This window comes from Daphnia magna, linkage group LG10, assembly GCF_020631705.1.
Source record: "Daphnia magna isolate NIES linkage group LG10, ASM2063170v1.1, whole genome shotgun sequence".
Lineage (NCBI taxonomy): Eukaryota > Metazoa > Arthropoda > Branchiopoda > Diplostraca > Daphniidae > Daphnia > Daphnia magna.
The window spans coordinates 7,133,380-7,154,425 of record NC_059191.1 but is presented as its reverse complement, the minus strand read 5'-3'; the positions used below and the strand labels follow the sequence as shown (position 1 = coordinate 7,154,425).

The 21,046-nt window shown below is 39.8% G+C and overlaps 1 protein-coding gene across 1 annotated transcript; it reads right to left on the bottom strand.

Moving 5' to 3' along the window:
• Positions 1-2,380: 2,380 nt before the first annotated feature.
• LOC116932039 (melanopsin) lies at positions 2,381-9,386 on the bottom strand. The gene is made up of 5 exons (XM_032939743.2): positions 8,473-9,386; positions 7,901-8,031; positions 6,187-6,341; positions 4,452-5,313; positions 2,381-4,337 (listed from the first exon to the last, which is right to left on the bottom strand). Exons 1-5 carry the CDS (start codon positions 8,793-8,795, stop codon positions 3,283-3,285), a joined length of 2,526 nt encoding a protein of 841 aa, XP_032795634.2. The 5' UTR covers positions 8,796-9,386; the 3' UTR covers positions 2,381-3,282.
• Between the last annotated feature and the right edge of the window lie 11,660 nt (positions 9,387-21,046).

The following is a 21,046-nucleotide window of genomic DNA, read 5'->3' as shown; positions in this document are numbered from 1 at the left end:
AGAGAAAAGATCAAAAAGCTGAAAAATGATTTGGACTGGTATTCATTCATCTCTTTATTATTATTATTATTATTATTATTTTTTGAAAATATTTTTCCTTTCCTTTTATCGTTTGCTTCAGTTGGTAACGATGACGTCAATAGCATCACATGGATATTTATAGATGTTAACGATTGTATTATGTACCAAAGAAAACCTCATCATTTTTTGTGGTTCAATTCATTCATGCAATTATAGACGCGGATCGACGAAACTTCGTAAAGAGTAATCAGACGTCTAGCAGACGTATTCATTCACCAACAAAAAACGAAAAAAAAATAAAACTATTAAAATATTTATGCTAGTAACGTGCGAGAACACCTTTAACAAAAGGTGTCGACATCTGCCGAGTAGGTTTCTACAACATTTTTAGTTTTCTACCAACACATCAGCATCAAATAGCCATCTTTTGGATTTCAAATTGAAAAAAAAAAGGGGGGTGGTCGATGACACAGTTACATTGCACAAACCGCGCGAACCCGTTTGATGTAATAACACGCTGAATATGAACGATTCTCGTTTTGCAGAAACTAACGGCAATCCTATTATAGATGAACGATACACACGCACACACACAGCGGGAATAGCTTATAACAATAAGCCTATATAAGGGGTAGACTACGGTGGTTTTCGTATACATAGATCATTTTTATCATGTGTTATAGCGTTTCTTCGTCACAATGACAATCGATGCTGCACGTAAGCCTGTAACACAGATTTGCCATCGTCTATCGCTATAAGCCTTTCTGTTGATTTTCTTTTATTTCTCAATCTGGTTATCTTATGTGTGTCTTCCGTTTTTTTGTTATGTCGGAAGCTTATTTCTTTAGGAAACAAATCGATTCTTTCTCGCAATCATAGACGTTTTTCTTTAGAAAGAGTCAATAGACTATAGGCCTAAGTATTTTTTTTCCTCTCTCGTTCAGATATGGCAAGGTTATGTCCAATGTCACCAATTCAATGGAATAAGTCTGCAGCTATTGTATAACAGACAAACTTAGTATGCAGCGCCAGTTTCCTGAACAAGGACGTCATATGCAAAGTGTTGTGCAGGAAGAACGGAATCTACTTAGCAATTCACTGGCATTTCGTGGAAAACACAAATGTGAACGTCGAGTTGCACGGCTATAGCCGTAAATGTTTCAAAGACTTTTGCACATATATGTGCAAAAGAACAAGCAATTGAAACATTTATGTAGATAATGCGATTTAAACGTTATTCGTCTGACATGTATATAGTCTACTTGGTCCAGTGCTCTATATAGTGTTAGATCTGCAATTTATATGGGCCCACTGGTGGCATTTGAGGTATTCTAGATAAAACCACTCTGGATACGTATAAGACTTCTACTTTTTCGTTTGTAATTTCAAACCAATTTACAGAATTATAAATCTAAATGGCACTTACCGTGATTTGTTATACAATAACAGCTCCAATTCACACAGGCAACTTGCCCCCTGTTGCTAAGCCAAAATGAGGGAGTCGTAGAAATGAATATTGTTGAGTAATTAAAATTGTATATTAAGAAAAACTAATCTTATTTTTAGAAAGAAGAAAGAATGTGAAATTTTAATTATATTTTTTTGAAATTTTTTAATTATTTTACAATCCTCCAGATGCAAAAATAATAAAAAAAGTAGGCAACCCGATTTTAAACCGAAAAAATTCTTTTATTTTCAATCACGTAGAACCTACCATTTGGATTTTTGGAATGATTTTTCTTTTGAAAGATGTGAAATTATGACGTTTATAACTCCTAATTTTTATAGGACTGTAATTGTATTGGTACTCCTGAAAAACGAGATTTGCCAACATGCCCCTGGGCCAACTAGCCCCACTCTCCCCTACCAAGAATGAAAATACATTATGCAATTTCTAAAAATGTTTTACTCGATTGTCTGCGTCTATTCGAACCCCAGTGGACTTTAAAATGAGTTTATTAACTGGAATATTGTATGCCATTTATTCGTCAAATGTTTTTCCTGTAAGAACCATCTGCTTATTATATGCGAATTGAATTTCGCATTTAGACCTACATAAAAGAATTTTAAAATTTCTTTTTGCAAGGACGAAAAAAAACAAACACTCCTGTCCTATTTGAAATAAGTCCTCCCTTCAACTTGCGTGAAATAGAAATAAAAGAACTGATTGTCGTCGACGTGAAGTTGCACATAAACGTATGCAAATTAATTTTGCGAGGGAATTGAGTATAATTGCCATAAGATTAAATATATAGGAGCATATATCATAGGCAGTGTGTCACAACTTTGAAATATTGACGGATAGTCTACATAATGAACATATATGTCGATTTTGATGAATGACACAATTGCAACTGTATATAAATACACAAGTATATTTGATACCTTAAATCATTTCGATTTCAAGTGACTCTTTTTACTTTTATAATGATTAACGGACGTGGTCCGTGCATTGTACAAGATCACTTAGGTGTGTAGCCGTTCCGTCATGTATTGCTTTTGTTTCTTTGTTTCTTGTTTATCGACCTGTGATGAACGACGGGTCCACGTTTACCTGTGAACGACCCATAAGTGCCGATTCTCTCAGAATAAAATATTCAAGTGTCTTATTATTAAGAGTATATACTATACGCGAGTCGTTAATGAATTGGGATATATCTGCGGTGTATATATAGGCTAGCTACATTATTTACCCAATTATTTTTTTTTAATCAAGGAAATATACAATTAGTATATATTTTTATTGGACCGCGTCTACAAGTGAATTACAAAATTCAGCTACGCGGGACCTAAATGATTCACATTTGAGCTGTCTTCATAAATAGTTGGTGGAAAAATGCTATTTATTTGAATTATTTCTGATCGTTAACGATCTCCGCATTTAAGACGGTGATATTATTTCGTTATAGAAACCGGATGGATGATATTATATATATATTTCAATCGAAAAACAATTTACGGCTTGTGTCCGCTGATATTCAAAACCTAACAAGGGGAATGTGCGTTGGGCCTTCAACATCGCCACGTTATTGGACGTATCGTACAATCAATAAAAATAACCTATATATACTGGCAAACGCAACAACAAATCGACTGGTAAAATCACAGCAATCCAAGACAAAGCTTGGTTCTATCAATTATATATATAGGGAATGATATTTAATAATTCATTAGACCTAATTATTTTGTTTTCTTTCCCCTCTCTATCATCGACATTTTTTAGAATTCATTTAATTTAATTGATTTTTTTTTTGTTCATTTTCAAGGACTATTCAGTGAGCAGGAAAGGGAATCACGACCGCTGACCATACAGGCCCGCCAATGTGCCTGGCCGCGTTCATTACTGGAACTGTCAGCCGTGCTGGACGGCGCCATTTTGACCAGCGTCACCGTCTGACTGAGTGCTTTGTAAGCACATTCGCAACACTGGTCGTGGATGGGCGAGGCCGAATAACGCCTGGCCGTCTGATATGGGGGCGTCGATAAATTGGTGCCGGACTTTTTCGATCGCTCGACGGACAACGAAGAGGACGAAGAACGACGCCGCGACGTCGTGCTGTTGGATCGAGTCTTGCTGCTCTTATTATTCCCGTCGGCGTCCAAATGCTGCAACTTCTGGCCCATTCGGTTGTTGATCGTCCGGAAGCGGTCCACCGACTGGACGGTCATGGACAACTTACGGCCCACCGATTGAGATACTGATGGACTCTTGGAGCCTGGACGATCCTTGGGGCTGTGCGCGTCTTTAGTGTCTTCTCTTCCGGCGGCCAGCAGAAGAATGGGATATTCGGAGAATCCGTTCTTGTCAACGCCCACGTCGCCCGACAGGAGGTTACCGGCGCTGCGGAAGAAAATGCTGCGGATGTATTGGTTCCTTTTGCGGCGGTATTCTTCCCAGCTGAGACTCGGAGCGTCGGCTATCAATCGGACAGAGCAGCGCATGAGATCCGGCTCGGATGAACGCCTCCGCTTCTCGGCGTGTTTATTGCATTCTAATCGATTCGTGTGGTGTTGGCTATCCGCCGGCGGGTTGCTGCTTCCGCTGGATAAAAGTTGTATCATCCGTTCGCGTTTGGCGGCTCGTTGCAACTTGCCAGCGGTCGTCTGCTGCTGCCGGAACAAATGGAACTCGCTCTCCTCCTGCAACATCATCAGCCGCAGGGAAGATGAATTGGCGATGGACACCTCTTCCGCAGCGGATAGCGACTGGTGGCTGTGCTTACTGGATCCGCTGCCCTTGCGACGAGTGCTGCCGCTCTTCGCGTAGTTCAGGCTGTTATTGCGTTTGTTCATGCACGACTTTCTCAGACTTTCACCTGTTTTTTTTGTTTGTTTTTTTTGTGTGTGGAAAATATTCAAATTTTATGCAAATGAAGGGGAAAATAAGTAAATAAATCTAAAAAAAAAAAAAAAAATAGGTGCCAACGTACTTTTGCGGAGTTGTTGGATGTTGGCGGCCATGTCCGGATGAGGTGGAAATCGAAATTGTGAATTCAGGGTCACGGTGACTAGCGACGTCGAAACAGAAGGGTCGTTGGACAGTTTTCGCGATGCCGTTTCTTTGGCGTTCGTGCGGATGCTGCGACTCAATGAAGTGAAGATGACGTTGGAACTGGCTCGAGGCGAATGACAATTGCGGGTGGTTGGCCGTCTCATGACAATCATGGTGGTATTGTTAGGTCCACCGCGGATGCCGTTGGCGCTGCTATCGATGCTGTGCTGGCGCAGGATTTGCCGGACGGAAGAGCGGAATTGCGGATGAGAGAATCCGTAAACTAGTGGATCAAACACAATGGCCGTTTTGGCCAGGAATGCAGGGATGGCTGTCGCCATCGGCGAGAGCTTCTTCGGATCCCCGTTCTCGTCGACCGGACCAAACTGGCCTATCAAACTGACGATGGCGTAAGGCGTCCAGGCCGTGTAGCAGAGCATGGCCAGTGACAGAATGATCAGCGCCGTGCGGACGTCTGTCTGCCTGCGCCTCTTGCGGAAGGACACGGTCGTCTTGCTGAACGACGCTCTGCCGTCGCTGGTCATAATCAGACGGGTCATCTCCTTGGAAGAGCGGACGATAAACCGAAAAATGGCCACGTAACAGAACGTCAAAACGGAGACGGGCAGGACGAAGCCGAAGAAGAGGAGGTAGAAATAGTAGAGCCGATTGGAGAGCGTCCTGGACGTGTAGTCCCACGAACAGGTCACCAAAACTCCTTCCGGAAGGTAAGTGGACCATCCGAACAGCAACGGAGGAGACACAAGCGCTGCGCAATGCAACCAGATACCCGCGCAAGCCTTTAGAACATGAAAACGGAAACAAACAATTTGTTCATAATTCTATATTCCTCTTATGAACATCAATTATTATTATTATTTATTTATTTTGTTTCTTTTTTTTTTGGTTTTTTTTTCAGTCGTTATCAACACGTATCTTACAGCGTGGAACCATCGCGTGTAACTTATAAGAGGATTGACTCGATGAAAGGAGCGTCGTGCATAAATAATAAGGTGCTGCTGTAACAAGATTCGGAGTAACTAACAAAAACGTTGGCTAGACTATCAACGGATCTTGAGAGTTTGCGTTCTTGATGTGTCTAACATATATATTACGGTGTTATTCACACAAAACCGAAAGCTCACTTTACAAAACAAAGGGCTGTATTCAATGACGCCAAATCTAACGTCTCCGATGTTTTCTGTTTTGTTTTATTTTATTTTTTATTTTTTTATTTTTTTTGCTTTGCATATTTGATATTCTAGACCTGCAGTTATAGTGAAAGACGATCCGGTTGTTTTGCCTTAACCCTTAAGTATAAATATGTTTCTTTGCGTAGACACAAGGGTTCGTTCAGTGCGACATGGTCCAAGCGTTTCTTTCGTTGTTCTTTTGTTGTTACGCCACCGGTGAAACCTCCCCGTTGTGAATGGATCTTTCATTTTCCTTAGATGGAGGGGACATTACATAACTTTATGGAAATGGATCACACTATTTTTCATCTATCCCTTCCGGCCATTTTGGAATTTTAAATGAGATTAGTTGATATACACTTCCATTTTCCACGAGTCATTTTGCATTATCAGAATTATTCAAACATTTTGGGCAAAGACATTACATAACATCTCTTTCTCTTCATTTCATATGCGAAATTTGTAATCATTTAAATTTACCTTTTGCGCTTGCCGGCGCGTGATGCGCCACTTGGCCACGACTGGCCGGCAGCTGCTCGACGTGATGACGATGTAACGCTCGCACGCGATGGCCGACAGGGTGATGATACTGTTCAGTCCAAAGAAAGCCACACCCATGCCGTACAAATTACACCCTATTGCCAAGAAAATGAAATTTCAAAAAAGAAAAGAGCTATTTATCTTGTCACCCTCATGTGTTTTGTGGTTTTCGATAAAAAGAAGGTGATATCTATACGTGTCATCGTTTCCTTTCATGAAAAACAATGTGTGACGAAGAGACACATCAGCGCTGAATCACAAAGAGCAGAGATACACAAAAAGGAAAAGTCTCGATTGAAAAAAGAGAGCAGTATCGTGATGAATTGCAAAGAGCAAAAAGGAATCCTTTGACAGTAAACACTGAAACTGTGCTATGTCTATATCGATCTATAGGATATTGTGCGTGGATATATGACCCAAAGAAAAAGGCACAAAACAAACGAACGATGAGAATTGTTCATCATATGCAAAGCAGCGCTATCTTATTCGTATATATACTCCCCAAGCGGAGTTCAACCGTGCATATGACACAGAGAGAGAGCTCACTTGACAATAGGCCAACGATTGAGGTGAAAAGCCAAGAAGAAGAAAACAAAAGAAAAAAAGATTCATATCGACACTAAGAATGAAAAAAAAAAAACCGCTGCTCAATCACGATTTCAAGTTGGCACATCATTCTCTCCCCTTTTGTGTGTGTGTATGTGTGTGTGTGTGTTAATATAGACAGACGTATCAAAAATCGATACAGGCTCTGCGATATGTTCTCGGTCAATGTGTAGTACAATGAATGAATCGATTCCCTCGTTCATCCGTTGATTCTCCCCGAAGGATTACACAAAAGGACATGACACACGTTGCCATCAGCACGGGGTGATGAAGAATGAAACAGAAAATGCAAAACATTGAAGAGAGCAAATTGAAATCAACGTCATCTCAATCCTTGCGTGCGCTATAAAGAACCAGACAGAAAACAGACGCCAAACATTAAAGTATTATCATTTAAATTCGCTCGTCCCCTAATCTTGAGATTTAAAAAAAAAGATACGCGAATCAGTTGTGCAAGACATTTCATTCGGTACAGCCTTTTGTTTGAAACGAGGCTCGTGTGTTGCACATCATTACAGAACAAACTAACAAAATGAACTCCATGGCTGCAGACTGGCCTGTCGCATTACAATTTGTTCTTAAACAAAAGGTCTACAGTCCTCTGCTTTGCTTAAACACATAGAGCAGGACAGTCAAAAGAATTCAAAGAGGAAAAGAAAAAAAAAAAATACAAGAAGCTCAAGCTTTCCAATTAGCATATAGGGGGCTAGCTCGTTGCTCGTTGCTCTATGAGATCCGTAGTCACGGAAGATATCCGTGGAGTGTGCATCACTCATAATAGCACGGCCTATAGAAGACCGACTGTAATTCCGTATGGTCTCTCCTTCAAAAAAACAAAACAAAAACAAATGCCAACGGATGTCTATTTTCTCTTGTTTCTTATGCGATAAGCCTTTGTTCTTTTACTGTGCCTATATACACTTTGCATATCAGGTTTCAGTATTTTCGAATTTTCGCTACTGAACTTTTGTTTTCGGTTTGACATTTTTCATGGCATGTTTTCAAACGATGAATATCATGATCCATATCATTTTTTTAAATTGTATACCTGTTTGGCCGAAAGACCAGCGGCCCCGGAAGGCTGAATAGACGGCCAATGGGTGTAGGCAGCAAGCGAAGAAATCGCAGATTGTCAGGTTGATGATGAACACGTTAGCCGGTGTCCTCAATCGTTTGAACCTAGTAAACCAATGTTTATTTAATATTCAATTTTTCAAAGCCCCCCTTTTTTCTTTAAAAAATTAAAATCCAATGATGCACCAGTTGATCGAATGCATTACGTTTTTCTTTTTTTACTAAGTCTGCTGCACAAGGAAATGCATAGCAAGCTCATTATTCAGTCGTCGCTTATTTATTGGACGACGAGACGCGCGTTTCCCTTTCCGCGAAAACGTATAAATAACCCACCGTTGAACGACCCCCTTTATTATGCCATCAACATTATGTGCACATCACAGTGCGTAAAACGGACGAATATATAGCTTAGAATTTTAACACGGCTTCATCCACGACGCACTGTGCGTGAATTCCTAGCACACAATTTCTCGCTCTACATCATTCCAACGCACAATCGGCTATAAATCTGCATTTTTCTAGCAAAAAAAATGTGCAAATGCTTACCTCGAAAAGACGTAGAGGATAGCCGAGTTGGCCATCACGCCAAACAAGACGATAAAGGCGAGCAGGACGCCTAAACTTATGTGAACATGACGTGGTATGACGCCTCCCTCGAGTATATTCCTCTGGGCGGGTGTCCACAATCCGCCATCCCAATCGTCCCAGTCGATGCGAACATCAGGTGATGAGAGCGACGTCTCGTTACGGCCACTGATATTCATAAAGATGTCACTACCGTTGGCGTTCACATCGACGTCGTCGCCCGACGCATCAGGCACTGTCCAGTTCCACCACATCCAAGTTGCGCTAATGTTCTCGCTGTTCATCGTGGCCCGCAAAAACAACAACAAACAATTGCCTGTCGTCTGGTTGGACTCGCAAAATAATACCCTTCTTTTTGTTTTCCTTCTAATTTTTTATTGCGAGATATTTCTGGCCCGTGTCAGCCGTCGGCTATTTGCCCTCCGGCACCGGAATAAGATTCTCTGATGAGCCGTTGGATGATCAAGATGGTGTCGTCCTGACGATGCGGCGGACATGTTCCTTCTTTTCGTTTTTGTCCTCACTGCACAATGACAACAGCAGCTGATTGTTTTGATAGAGACCAACGACGTCATAGAAACTGGGGGCACGGTCGGAAAACAAATCGGAAATGTCTCAGCCAATCACACGGCGCTGGAGTAAGGCAGCAGAAAAAGAAGAACAGAAGAACAATTTCAAAACAAAAACCCCCCACTAAAAAAAAGGGAGAAACAAAAAAGGCAGGAAATCCAGCGAAGATGTGTCACCGAGGCGATGAGTCTTTGACGAAGACCCCACAGTCTTTGAGCTAAACTGCCTTCACGACCTAGGATGTTGGTCTCTGTCTTCGTTCGGGTTGAGATGCAAGGTGGGGTGGGAAGAGGCGGAAGTAGGCACCCACCTCCTCGCAATGCTTTAACAGATAAGAAAGTGGGAGGTGTACCGTATAGTCAGATACGGAAAGTAAAAAAAAAAAAGAAAAAGAAGGAAAACAGAGACAGGATTTACTGGTTGACGACAAATGCGCGCGCATGTTTGAAAACTTTTTTTTTTTTTTTATCTACCGGCCGGTTAAAGACGAAAAAAAAAAAAATGGACAGCAACAAAAAATGACAAATATTTTGCAGCGAAATAATTTTTTTTTTAAAGGTTGGAAGATGGCGCCAGTTTTTTTTTTTTCGCATGCCACAGGCTGGTTTAAAAATTCATACTATGCAAATGAACGTGCAGCTCCGCGACAACCCACTTTTTGGTGCATAGAGAGGTAGAAACTCAAAGGTGAACGTGGGTACGAAACGAGATACATCTAAACAGAAACTCGATCGTAATGTAAGCAGTGTCGAATAACATCCACGACACAAACTTAGTTTCAATAATAATAATATAGTAATAATAAAAGAAAGGAAGTGTCTGAGATTCTAACTTGTTTTGTTTTTTTCATTTGCTGCTTGGCTGCAGCTTGAAGGTCGTTATGTAACTTCTTTTCCTTCTCCATGCACGTACCAGAAGCCGTGCGGAATACTCTTCCTTTTGGCGTTGGATGTGGCCTATACATCGAGTGCCAACTTGCGAAAAAGAGAAGAAACAAAAAAACAAGACAAAACAATTACTTGCGCTGATTTGAAGTTACTGCTCTTCAAACGCTGTTATTGTTAGTGGGTTGGACACAACAACAAGAAAAACACGAGAGGCAAAACTAAACCGACAGACATCCAAAAAAGGTGTATACTGTAACGAAGGTGTTGTTCAGTTGAGTCACGCTCTGCTGTGTGTCAATCTCTCTCTAGTGGGAGCATCTTGACCAAATGCTGACCAACGTCTCCGTCCTGCACGGAATACACAACAATATTTTGTTGCTGTTGTTATTGTTGCTCAAAAACTCTTTCCATTTCATGATGTGCTTCCATGTTTATAGGACACCTACGCCACGTCATTTGATTTGCGCCGGGTAGATCCTATACCCAGTCGTACAAAATCCGGTTGCCAACCGGTCAGCCATTTTCAGAATTCGTTTCTATCCTTTTTTTTTTTTTAAATGTAAAATGTTGGTTCTTCTTTATTAATTTATTCATTTTTTTTTAAGGATGCATTTTTACCTCCGTTGGGTTTCGTGAATGATGGGCTATTTTGTTACGCCATGCATAAACAGTTGCGTAACAGACACTTCCGTTACTCTGCAATCAGCGCATTTTTTTGTTGTCTTCTTTGCCGTTTCTTTGTGTGCGTGTGATGCTGTTACGTGATCAATAAAAGTTGTAGCTCTTGACGCGTATTTGCTATAGCTGAATGTCTTATTTAAAAATGTAGCGACGCTTAACCGGGAAAGGTGAATAGAGCGAACAAAGGGCGCGAATAAATTTGAAAACGAACGAACATCTCGAATAATGCCATTTGAAATTATTTTCGCTTTACATTATTGTAACGTAATAGAAACGTTAGTCGTGCATAAAATTATTCTAGACGTCCCGACGTCGCTCTTCCGCTATAGCAAATGATTTTCCCCCTTTTTTTATTAAATATTTAAATCTGCAAAAAAAAAAAATCAAACGCGGGTCATACATGAAAAAGGAAAAGGTTAATTGATCTTGATGTGAAAAGCATGTTCGCAAAAAATGGTGATTGGCAATAGCAGGGGGAAAAAAAACTACGTCAATTATAATAACTTTTAAGGAAAAACACATAAAATCAACTCCTTGACATCCCCCCATTAAAAAAAAAAATAATAATAAAATGAAAACATAAAACGGGAAGCCGTGCAATTGCGTCTCTTGCGGTTTGAGATCGATATACAACAGCGCAAAAATTATTATTTTTTTTCTTTGGCATGTTATTATTTATTTATTTATTTATTTTTCCTTTCTTGAAGGCACAACATACAATCCGGATGAAAGTCAAGATGTCTTCCGTCTTCTACTCTGGCGCAGACACGGTAATGTTTGGCGTTAAGCGGAAAGAAAAATGCGCATCACCTGCCATTGACGTCCAAAGATTGTTCACCACAGCGTATATACGTAGATAGACTCTTTGCTGTACCTCAAGAAAAGAAAAGCAGATGCCTGTATGGGTTAACGCCACGTCGGCACCACCAATTCAGCAAGTGTAACAAATGTTGCCTGCTCCTTATATAAACGCTGGTTGATTTCGCGCGCGTGACGTGTGATGGCAACGGCCCGATCAATATCTAAACAGAGCTTTAACGACAGAACAATTACACGTTCAGTCCGGCTCTTTTGGAAAGGTGGTGCTACCAAGTATGTTTTTTCTTTCTTTCTTTCTTTCCTTTAATTTTTTTTTGTGATTTGCATAACAAAAGGACAGGTGATATCAAGTTCATCAGCCAACTATGTCAAGGGATCCAATTAAAAGTGAGAGAAGAAAAACGTGCATTCATTAGAGCGAGTGAAACTTGTGTCGCACTCTTTTACAAACGTACCGACACGGCCTATACGACGTATATATAGTCTACCTTCGTATTGAAGTTGCTAACAAGATATTTTTTTTTTTACGAGTTTCCATTCGTAACTTTTGCTCAAGAACGCGCTCGTTTCCGCCAACGTTTCAACCGGAAAATTCATTTAACGTTGCCAGGTGTAGACACATGTTTTTTTTTTTTTTTCATAGAACGAACATTTCAAAATAGGATGAAGCCCGGCCCCTGAGAAACCGACAAATTCAGTTTTGGAGTTTCCAACTGGAAGTTATAAATGACTTCCATTATGACACTTACGTAATTCATCTTTCTTTCATAGATGGACGCATATATAAGACGCTGAGGCGTTTCATCTGTACCTTGTTATATCCTGTCTGCTGTCCCCTAACACAATGAAATAGAATCGGATTAACAAATGAATGAAGTCGAATTTCACTTGCATTGTAGAGCACGTATAGAAACAGGACTCACCATGTTCAGGATTTGATGAGCAAGAATAGCGAATAGCGGAGCTTCTTATTTTTAATAATAATGATAGCGCAGTTGAGTGTAAGTGAAACACTGGTAGCAGCGGCGTACATTGTAACTAAAAGAAATTGCGAAAAAAGTGGGGTTTAAAAATTCTTTAAAAGAAAAAAAAAAGGGGCGCCAATTGGTGATGACGGGCCAGCAATTGCCACATGTGGACAACTACGAAAGTAAAAACAAAACAAAAAACACACAAAAAAAAGAAGAAAGATGATGGAGCAGGGGGATAAATATACAGAAGAAGAAAAAAAAAGAAAGAAAAGAAACCAAGAAAAAGATATAAAAACAGACGCTTGAATATTCGGCTGCGACGGATCGAACAATCCGACGGAGCAACGACCACTCTCTAACAATAGACGAGTTTTTTTTTTAAATCTGAAGCACGTAGCAATCAACGGCTCAAGTCCTGTTCGAATATTGTTCGTGACTTGTATCCTCATCGCTTTTTTTTTTTTTTTGAATCTTCCTATCACAAATTAAACGATTTTTCACGTTCACATTCGCGCAGCTATACCGAAATGCGGGTCGATCGTCACGGCAACGGCCATTGATTCAATTGTCTGAGCAGCTCAGCGTGAAACATCTTCAGAGTGGTCCCAGAGCAAAATTCAGGCATCTGTTCATCCGTTTTTTGTGCAGAAGAAACGTGATAATAGAGCGTTCTTAAACATTATTCAAATGACTTGCTCAAAAAGCAAGTCGTTTCCCGTCCGCATCTATTTTTCTGTTCTGCCCAGCAGCCTTTTGGCAAATCTCTCAGGCATGTGTTGATTGCGGCCATCTAATCGACGATAAATACCTCCATGTTTTTTTTTTTTTTCTTTTAAAAGGAGCTCCTCGTTAGCAATCCCCATTGTGCTATCGATATCTATCACGTCAACAGACTTTGTGAGCCTCGTTTTCTCTGGGAAAAGTCTTCCCTTTGCACGAAGATATCTTAATTCGCCATTGAAATGTGGGTTCAAAAAAAGATGATGCGTAATAAAACGTTCGTTCATCGTACGTGTGTGTAATTATTTGCTTTAAAGATTTAAGTAAATTGGAAAAAAAAAATGAATTAATGTGTAGTAAAACTATTTGCGCGTGTAAACGAGGCGGATTGCCAGAGAATGTACTATACGATCCCGTCACGATCGATGATGCATAGCTCTTATAGAAAGTCTTGTTGCGGTTTAGCTCCATTCCAAAAAGAAATATATCCAGGACGTATTACAGTTTTTTATCGATCAATTCCTGGTATATAACAACAATAATAAATCTCTATACACTCAATATCTGGAATGATTTAAAAGTATATGTCTATTATAAAGTATTATTCATATAGGTCATACATGCAACAATGAAAAAAGAGGGTGAACAGTTTTAGTTCGGTCGGGTTTTAATAACTGAATTCAGTTCTATACACACAATTCGTCCTTCAGATAAAACGTTCTGATTGGATTGATCGATATAGCCGAACGGGGCAAGTTGATGTTTCACGAATGCCAAGAAAAGACGGCGGAAAAGAAAAACAGACTCCCAGTCTGTTTCTTTTTTTCTTATACGTTTAAAAATATGTTTGGCACGAAACTTGGCGCCATAGTGACATATCGAAAGACGTGTGTCGCTATTTGATGAAAAGGCGCATATTCTGCAACTTTTGGAGCTCTTCCCTTCAAAATTGTCCACCAATAACTGAAAGTTTGGATTCAAGTTGCACCCAACTCCTATCCAGCTGCTGATAGACACGAAAATTCAATCCTTCGATTTCAGCAAACTCGTGTAAACGGCGTGCGAAAACCCACCAGGGATCTATCTGCTCTTCATTGTGATCTCCAATCACTTTTTCGGAAATCATTTTTTTATTTCATTTTTATTTTTATTTATTTTTTTTTCATTTTTGGTTTTGCTCTTGACCTTCCAATCGCAATTTCCCGGAGGATTCCTGCATACGATAATGGTTATGTTGTCATGGTAACAGCACATCTGTCTCTATACGAAAGAGTTTTCCAGGAGCCCATCATTCGTGGCCAAGTGTTGTCTACGCGTACGCGAGGTCCGCGTCAAAGTGAAAGTTGAATGAGCCGTTTTGTAAATTGGTGGGCGGTTGTAATTATGGACGAGAACGGGCCGTCATTTGTACGAGCGACGGTGAGACGTAATTGTGTAAAAGGAAACTGCAAGAGGATTGATCGTTATACACGTTTGAATTTCTCGTCAAGGAATTTTGTCCCGGCTTTGAAACAGCCTCCCACAAACGTATGCGCGGATGACTCTGCTTTACCTTTGATATATGATTGAACATCCTATCAAGAACATTGAATAATTGATTTGCATAATCGTTTTCATCGTTTCAAATGGCATTTAACGTTTAATTCACTTAAACTCGCATGACATTTAGTGCTGTCCTCTGTCACACGTGATCATTTTAAATTGAGCATCGCGAGAAATGCAATCGGTTCTTCAGTGCTGTCTGTACAGTACAAACAAATGAATTCTAATATTTAAACAGTATTCAATCAAAACTGTACAATAGAAATTAGTATACAGGATTGCCTTGAACGCAGAATGGACTGAAAGGATTTTCGAAATTATTTCCAATCAAGCAACTCTTTCACCCAAACACAGTTGACTTTGCATTTGAAACACAAAACCAGCATTAACTGTTAAACGATAACTGTGATACAGGACAGGGTAAATATATATAGTCACCTCCTGATAACAGCGTATATTTGCAACAGACTATCATCGGTTGTTGAACGCTGCAGTAATTTCATCTCGTTTCGTCCAGTCCAATGACTTTCTCCGTCCATCAGTTCAGGAAATGCCTCACTAGGCATTGGCTATGGGCCACCAGACCCCGTTCAGCGCAACACTATATATACTCCAAAGGGTGTTATTGTCTGGTATAGTTTCCCAGTTCCTTGGGGATGGATCGGTCAGGGTCACTTGTTTTACAAGAAAAATCGTCCATGAAGTCCGTCTGTGTCGGGAAAGACGGCAAATTAGCGTCATGGCTGCCGCCACCAACCGGAAACAATCAGAAAATACGAAGGGCTTTTGTTTAGAAATCAGTACAAATTCGCCATTGAAAAACGAGGGGACCGTCAGCCGGAATAGGTGTGAAACAGTTGAATTATTCCGGAATATTCTGACTGACCGCTAACGTGACAATCATCACGTGTTGTTGGCAACTCGGCTGGCCCCCTCGTAAACATTTGTTGCTGTTGTTTTTTTGAAGATATACAAATAAAAGAGTCTATTATGCAAAGCGTTTAATACGTTATGTAATCCCAGCTGAAACTTCTTGCGCCAGAAAGGAAGGCCATCCGAATAGCCAAGATGGACACACAACCACGGCACAGTGGAGCCCAATACCCTCGGCAATCCAGTGAAAATCGAGTCTGTTCCAGGAAAAGAATTATATGCAACATCAGTCAAGACACCAATTACTATCGTTTTCTGCATTGCAGTTGTTTGCGTAACTCGTCGCATGGAAACAGCGAAAAGATTCGGAAGTCGGATCGGAAGTTCAACTTTCCTGATTCTCTGAAAAACAAAACAAAAAATAAAAGGGTCCATTTTAAATGCACATTTCCCCCGACCGGAAATGCACGACGCACATGGATTCCAAAAAAGACTAAATCAACCGTTCGCATTACACAGACGTTCAGCTCTAAATATATAGGATTAGATATGCAAACATAGTCTAATTAACGGTGGGTGCATAGACTAGGCCTACTATAATTTATCCATAGAGTTCTCCGTGGGAGAACAACCGTCTGTTATTTCGTTTTCTGTCAAGTTGCCAGCCATCAAACCAATTCATACGGAGACGCTCTATAGGCCATTCGTTGCACGAGCGTGGGAGGGACAATCCCGAAAAAGTAACGCACGAGCGGATATAGTATCCTTCATTCGTATAAAAATTCATCTTTGCGTTTGTCGGCACGTGATGCGCCATTTATCGTCTGCCAGGCGGCAGCTGCTCGACGTGATGACAGTACGGCGTTCGCAAACGATAGCCGACAGATGCTGCTGTCACGAAAAACGCCACACCCATGCCGGGCAACTTGCAACCTAAAACAAAACAAAACATCGCAATTGCAGCAACAAGTCACGCAAAACCAGGCACAATACAATGTTCGGTAATCGTGTTATCATCAATGTATAATAAAACGATCAGTAGTTGGCTATGAGATGAGTATTAAAAAAAGAATGATATAGCTAATTACATCTTGAGGAGAACAACAAATGAAATTTCAAAAAGGCGGGGGCTTTATAAGCGAAAGACCTTAAGTTTTAGATCTTACATGTTAACTTCAGCAGACTGTTGGGTTTAATGATAAGACTAGAGAACTGGTCGATTGCGCTTTCAATTAAACACGATCAATACAAAAGGACGGAGAACAGACTGGAAGTGGATACTGATTACTGAACATGTTTTCTTCGATCCGCTTCCTCCTTCTTCGAGTCCTCAGTTTTTCCTTTCCCTGTGCTGGAAGATGACAAGAAACTTCTGCTGCAACGGTACACAAGAGGAGAGGTAGAGGAGATGAGGGAATAAAAGACAACAAAACAGCAGTAGGACTTGAGCGTGAGGTTCTTGATAAGCGGGTTCTGAAAACCTTTTGAGACCGAAGGCTCAATGCTTCATTGATCTACCGGCCGACCTTCCCCTGTTTGAGTTCCGCATCTTATGTGAGGCGGGGGGGATTAAAACGGGAAAGCGTCTCTACCATGTGGGGCCAATTAAGGCTCACGAATAGGTTGTGGAAATCTCTTATTAACTATTATACGCTTGCACAAATATTTAAAAGATTGTTCGATTTTCGCTAGAAATATAAGATTATCGCATTGGTTTTTTTTTATGGCCTTGGCAAACGCGATGAAAAATTAATGGACTCCATTTCAAATCCTGTTTATTTTCATTTCTTTTCGATATAATCGATCGCTATGACTTGATCGCCAAAATCAGTTTTTTTTTAAAAATAATTAACTCAATCACCAATTTCCGCTTTCAGGAGAATTAAGTGATTAAAAATCACTCGGTAAAAATCTATTCGTTTTATTAAACGACCCTAAACATCCCGGAAAGGACGAATGAATTGCCAATATTTTGTGAGCTGCCAGACCAGGAAACCGCAGGTAGTCAGGTTTAATTATGAACACTTTGGCTGGTGTCCTCCACCGTTTGATCTTTGGAATAACATTGTGCGATGGAGAAGAATATAGAGGGAAACTTTTCGCAATTCACCGTACCTCGAGAAGACGGGTATAGGATTATAAAATCGGCTATGAAACCGAACAGGGACAACAATAGTGTGAAGGACACCGTGCACGATGTGAACTTCTATTAGTATAGGCTATCCAGTTCCGTTCCAAAAGTTTGCGATGTTCCCTGCGTTCATAGCGATAGATCCCAGTTGATGGCTGACGGACCCGTTATTCACGACGTGATCAAAAGTAAACTTGGCAAACGATGGCCGTTGAAAACTATAACCCAGTTTTTCGGCTATTTGTCTTCTTTATTTTTATTTCTTTCGCCAAACGATTCGCACCATAAGTACAACTCCGTGTGTACTTTAAACCTACAATATTGGCAGAGCGGTCGCTGATTGGCAATTTCACATCTTGAAACAGACCCGGAAATCACTAGACCTATACTAAAATGCACGCTTTTTTCCATCCGTAGCGTTTGTCGGCGTTGTCGTGAAAGCCTGCAAATAAATAAATGCCAGCTGATCATCATCAGTGGTTGACCGACATAGCCACACGAGCTTTCCATTAATCTCCATATTATTCAAATCTACTTCCATGTATTTAACATCTTGATCGTATATAAGCCAGTTGTTGTGTGGCAGCACCCACTGTTTCATTATTATAGTCTGTTCTACTTCATCATCTAATTTTGTTTCATCATCGATCCTCGGCTGTTATTTGTATTGCGCTTGAAATCGTCTCTTTAGACAAGTGTTATAGACGATTGCGTATACGTGCGTTTAGCAAATGCATATAGAAACTGTCGGAGGCTAACTGTGTAAATATAAGCGCACCACGCTTTCGAAGGTGCCAAATGGAAAGGAAATCGTGCTCTCTAAAATGAAACGCAAAAAAAAAAAGCGAATGTTCTGGCTCATAAATTATGTAGGCAAGAGCCACGTATCTATCTCTAATTTTTTTTTAATATGAAAATAAAAACATGGATGATTCTTGAATGAAATGATCAATGTAAATGAAACATAAGAAGCAGGCTATATTAAACAATAATGGTTTCCACGATCCACTGTTTCTTGTTAAGTTAAACGAAAATAAACTCGCGATTGCTTTGATGGATAGCCAGAATTCTTGTTTCAGTGTTACAGCGTTCGGGTCGACAAAGTCCAAGAAATAGAGGCAAAACAAATGCTGAACTTTAAATTAGAATCTAAAAAACAAAAGAATTGACACCTGCATGATTGCGTGAAGCTTTTCTCTTTGTTCCCATAGGATCCAAGACCTATAACTGTCTCGACACGATGGACGATATTGTAAAGCATTCTCTATTGCTGGTAAATGCTGATCCAATTCTTTCCTTCGCTATATTATGTCCAGTTCTGGCATTCTAGAAATAGTAGACCCGAGGGGTCACCGACTCTATTTTTCGAGGTTCACTTCTTGAGAAAAAGCGGAAAAAGGGGTAGAATTTTAGGGAAATTTAGGGAAATCACGGAAATTGAGGGAAATTACGGCAATACAAATAATTGTCTTAAATCGTCCGATGAAGTGTTTTGAATGGTTATTAAGTTAATTTTAACAAATTCAGGTCTATTACAGGTGAATTACTGGTTGACTGTTGGTAATTTCGTATATTTTTTTTTTACAAAATGCCATTATTTGGAAGCAGTCTTTTGATATGTAGCTATATGTCAACTCTGTAGTCGCTAGATAACAAATATAGCAGACGAAGTAAAGAATTGAAAAGGGCGCAATGAAAAATCTAGAATTGGACTTTTTCTGTCTTTTGAGGAAGAATGGACTAAATCTGGCGTCTTTCATGGTCAATATCCTTAAACAACTAAGATATAACAATTAGGGATCAACTACGAGCCAGTCGGGGTTCACATTTCAGGGCATTGGGGCGGGGCATTCGGGGTTCAATCGGGGTACGTAATCACCGATGCAACCTCGATTGCAATCAATCGATTTATGGTGAAACCTAATCGATCGAAGATTTAGACCCGATCGCCCCGATTACAACCCGATTATACCTTATTCTGCCCGCCTATCCCGATTTTTTTACAATAAATGTGGCTTGACATTATAAATAAAATAAAATGTAATTCTTTAATTTGATTCCATTTTCTCTTGGTTTATCTGGTGGATAATAGTAGAAATCGCGGAAAAATAGAGAAATCACGGGAAAAAATACGGGAAAAGCGGAAATTTGCGGTATTTTGGGAAAAACTAGAAATTACGGAAATTTACGGAAATCACGGAAATAGAAAAAAAGGAAAATACGGAAAAATTTCTCGAGTTTTACCCTGGAAAAGAGTCGGTGATCCATCGGTATCTGACAGTTGCCAAGGTAGAACACGGCAGGACGGCTGATGAGGCTGGAAAGCGAAAATGTCTTGTTCAGTTGCTCAATAGTATGTTGAGACATGCTCTTCTCAGAACAGGTTGAAGATGGAATTTATACATCCTTTGTGAAAGCTACAAGTCAATTAAAAAACTTTGGCTAAAGTAAAACTCAAATTCTCTCAATTTAATCTTTAAAAAAACTTGTATCAGTATCAACTTTAGATTTTCTTCCCTTTTTCACCGTTTTGCTGTGAAGGTGAAAAAAATAATGTATTACAATTTCTGGTGGTTTCTTTAAATCAAATTTAAATGAAAACCTCGTGATGACCTGTTGATCAGCCATTGAGAAAAAACATGAGCATTATAGATAACCATTGACATTGCTTATGTTCTACCGATCACATCAATGGGCAAGTCATATGATTATGTATAATGTTTTTAATTTCATGTTCAGTAAGTATCATCATACTGTAAGTACCAACACCCTAATAAATAGCAACAGTTTCTGCACGGGAGTTATGGGAAGGTCTGGAACATTCTGATATAATCTGACAAATCTTCTACTTGTGTCAAATTCAATCACAAAATTTCAGAGACTGTCTGTATACTGAATAACAGACCTCCATAACCTAAATCTGTTCGTCATGGGCAAACATTTATGCAGTTTTTATTCTTAATTTTTATGGAATATCGTCAGCAACGACCACTGGATATTCAGTAATTACGGAATCATATTAAAATTAAATCAAAGACAAAACTTCATCAGAAAAATTTATTTTATTCAATCACTTGTTTAGACAGCATAGATGCGTACATAATTTTCATTAAATATTACATCTAATACTGTCCAACAACAATTAAAAACAATAAGAACTTCATTGTCAAGAACTACAGTCCAAGATCGGCTACAGGATTCTTGGTTTTCTTTGCCTTTTCATCAGCGAAAAACTTTTTGATCTCTGTAAACACGATACCTTCCTGTTCGTCATTTTCTACGGGCGGAAGCTGTTTGTCCACTGATTTCTCACATTCATCCGCCAGTAGTTGAAACGGATT

Bases quoted from the DNA above. Each gene is read 5' to 3' on its own strand.
- LOC116932039 (XM_032939743.2), bottom strand. From the start codon at position 8,795: ATGAACAGCGAGAACATTAGCGCAACTTGGATGTGGTGGAACTGGACA. The intron at 6,342-7,900 runs GTATACAATTTA...TCTTGGCAATAG, and splicing joins CTGGTCTTTCGGCCAAACAG to GGTGTAATTTGTACGGCATG. The intron at 4,338-4,451 runs GTACGTTGGCAC...CAAAAAAAACAG, and splicing joins CATCCAACAACTCCGCAAAA to GTGAAAGTCTGAGAAAGTCG.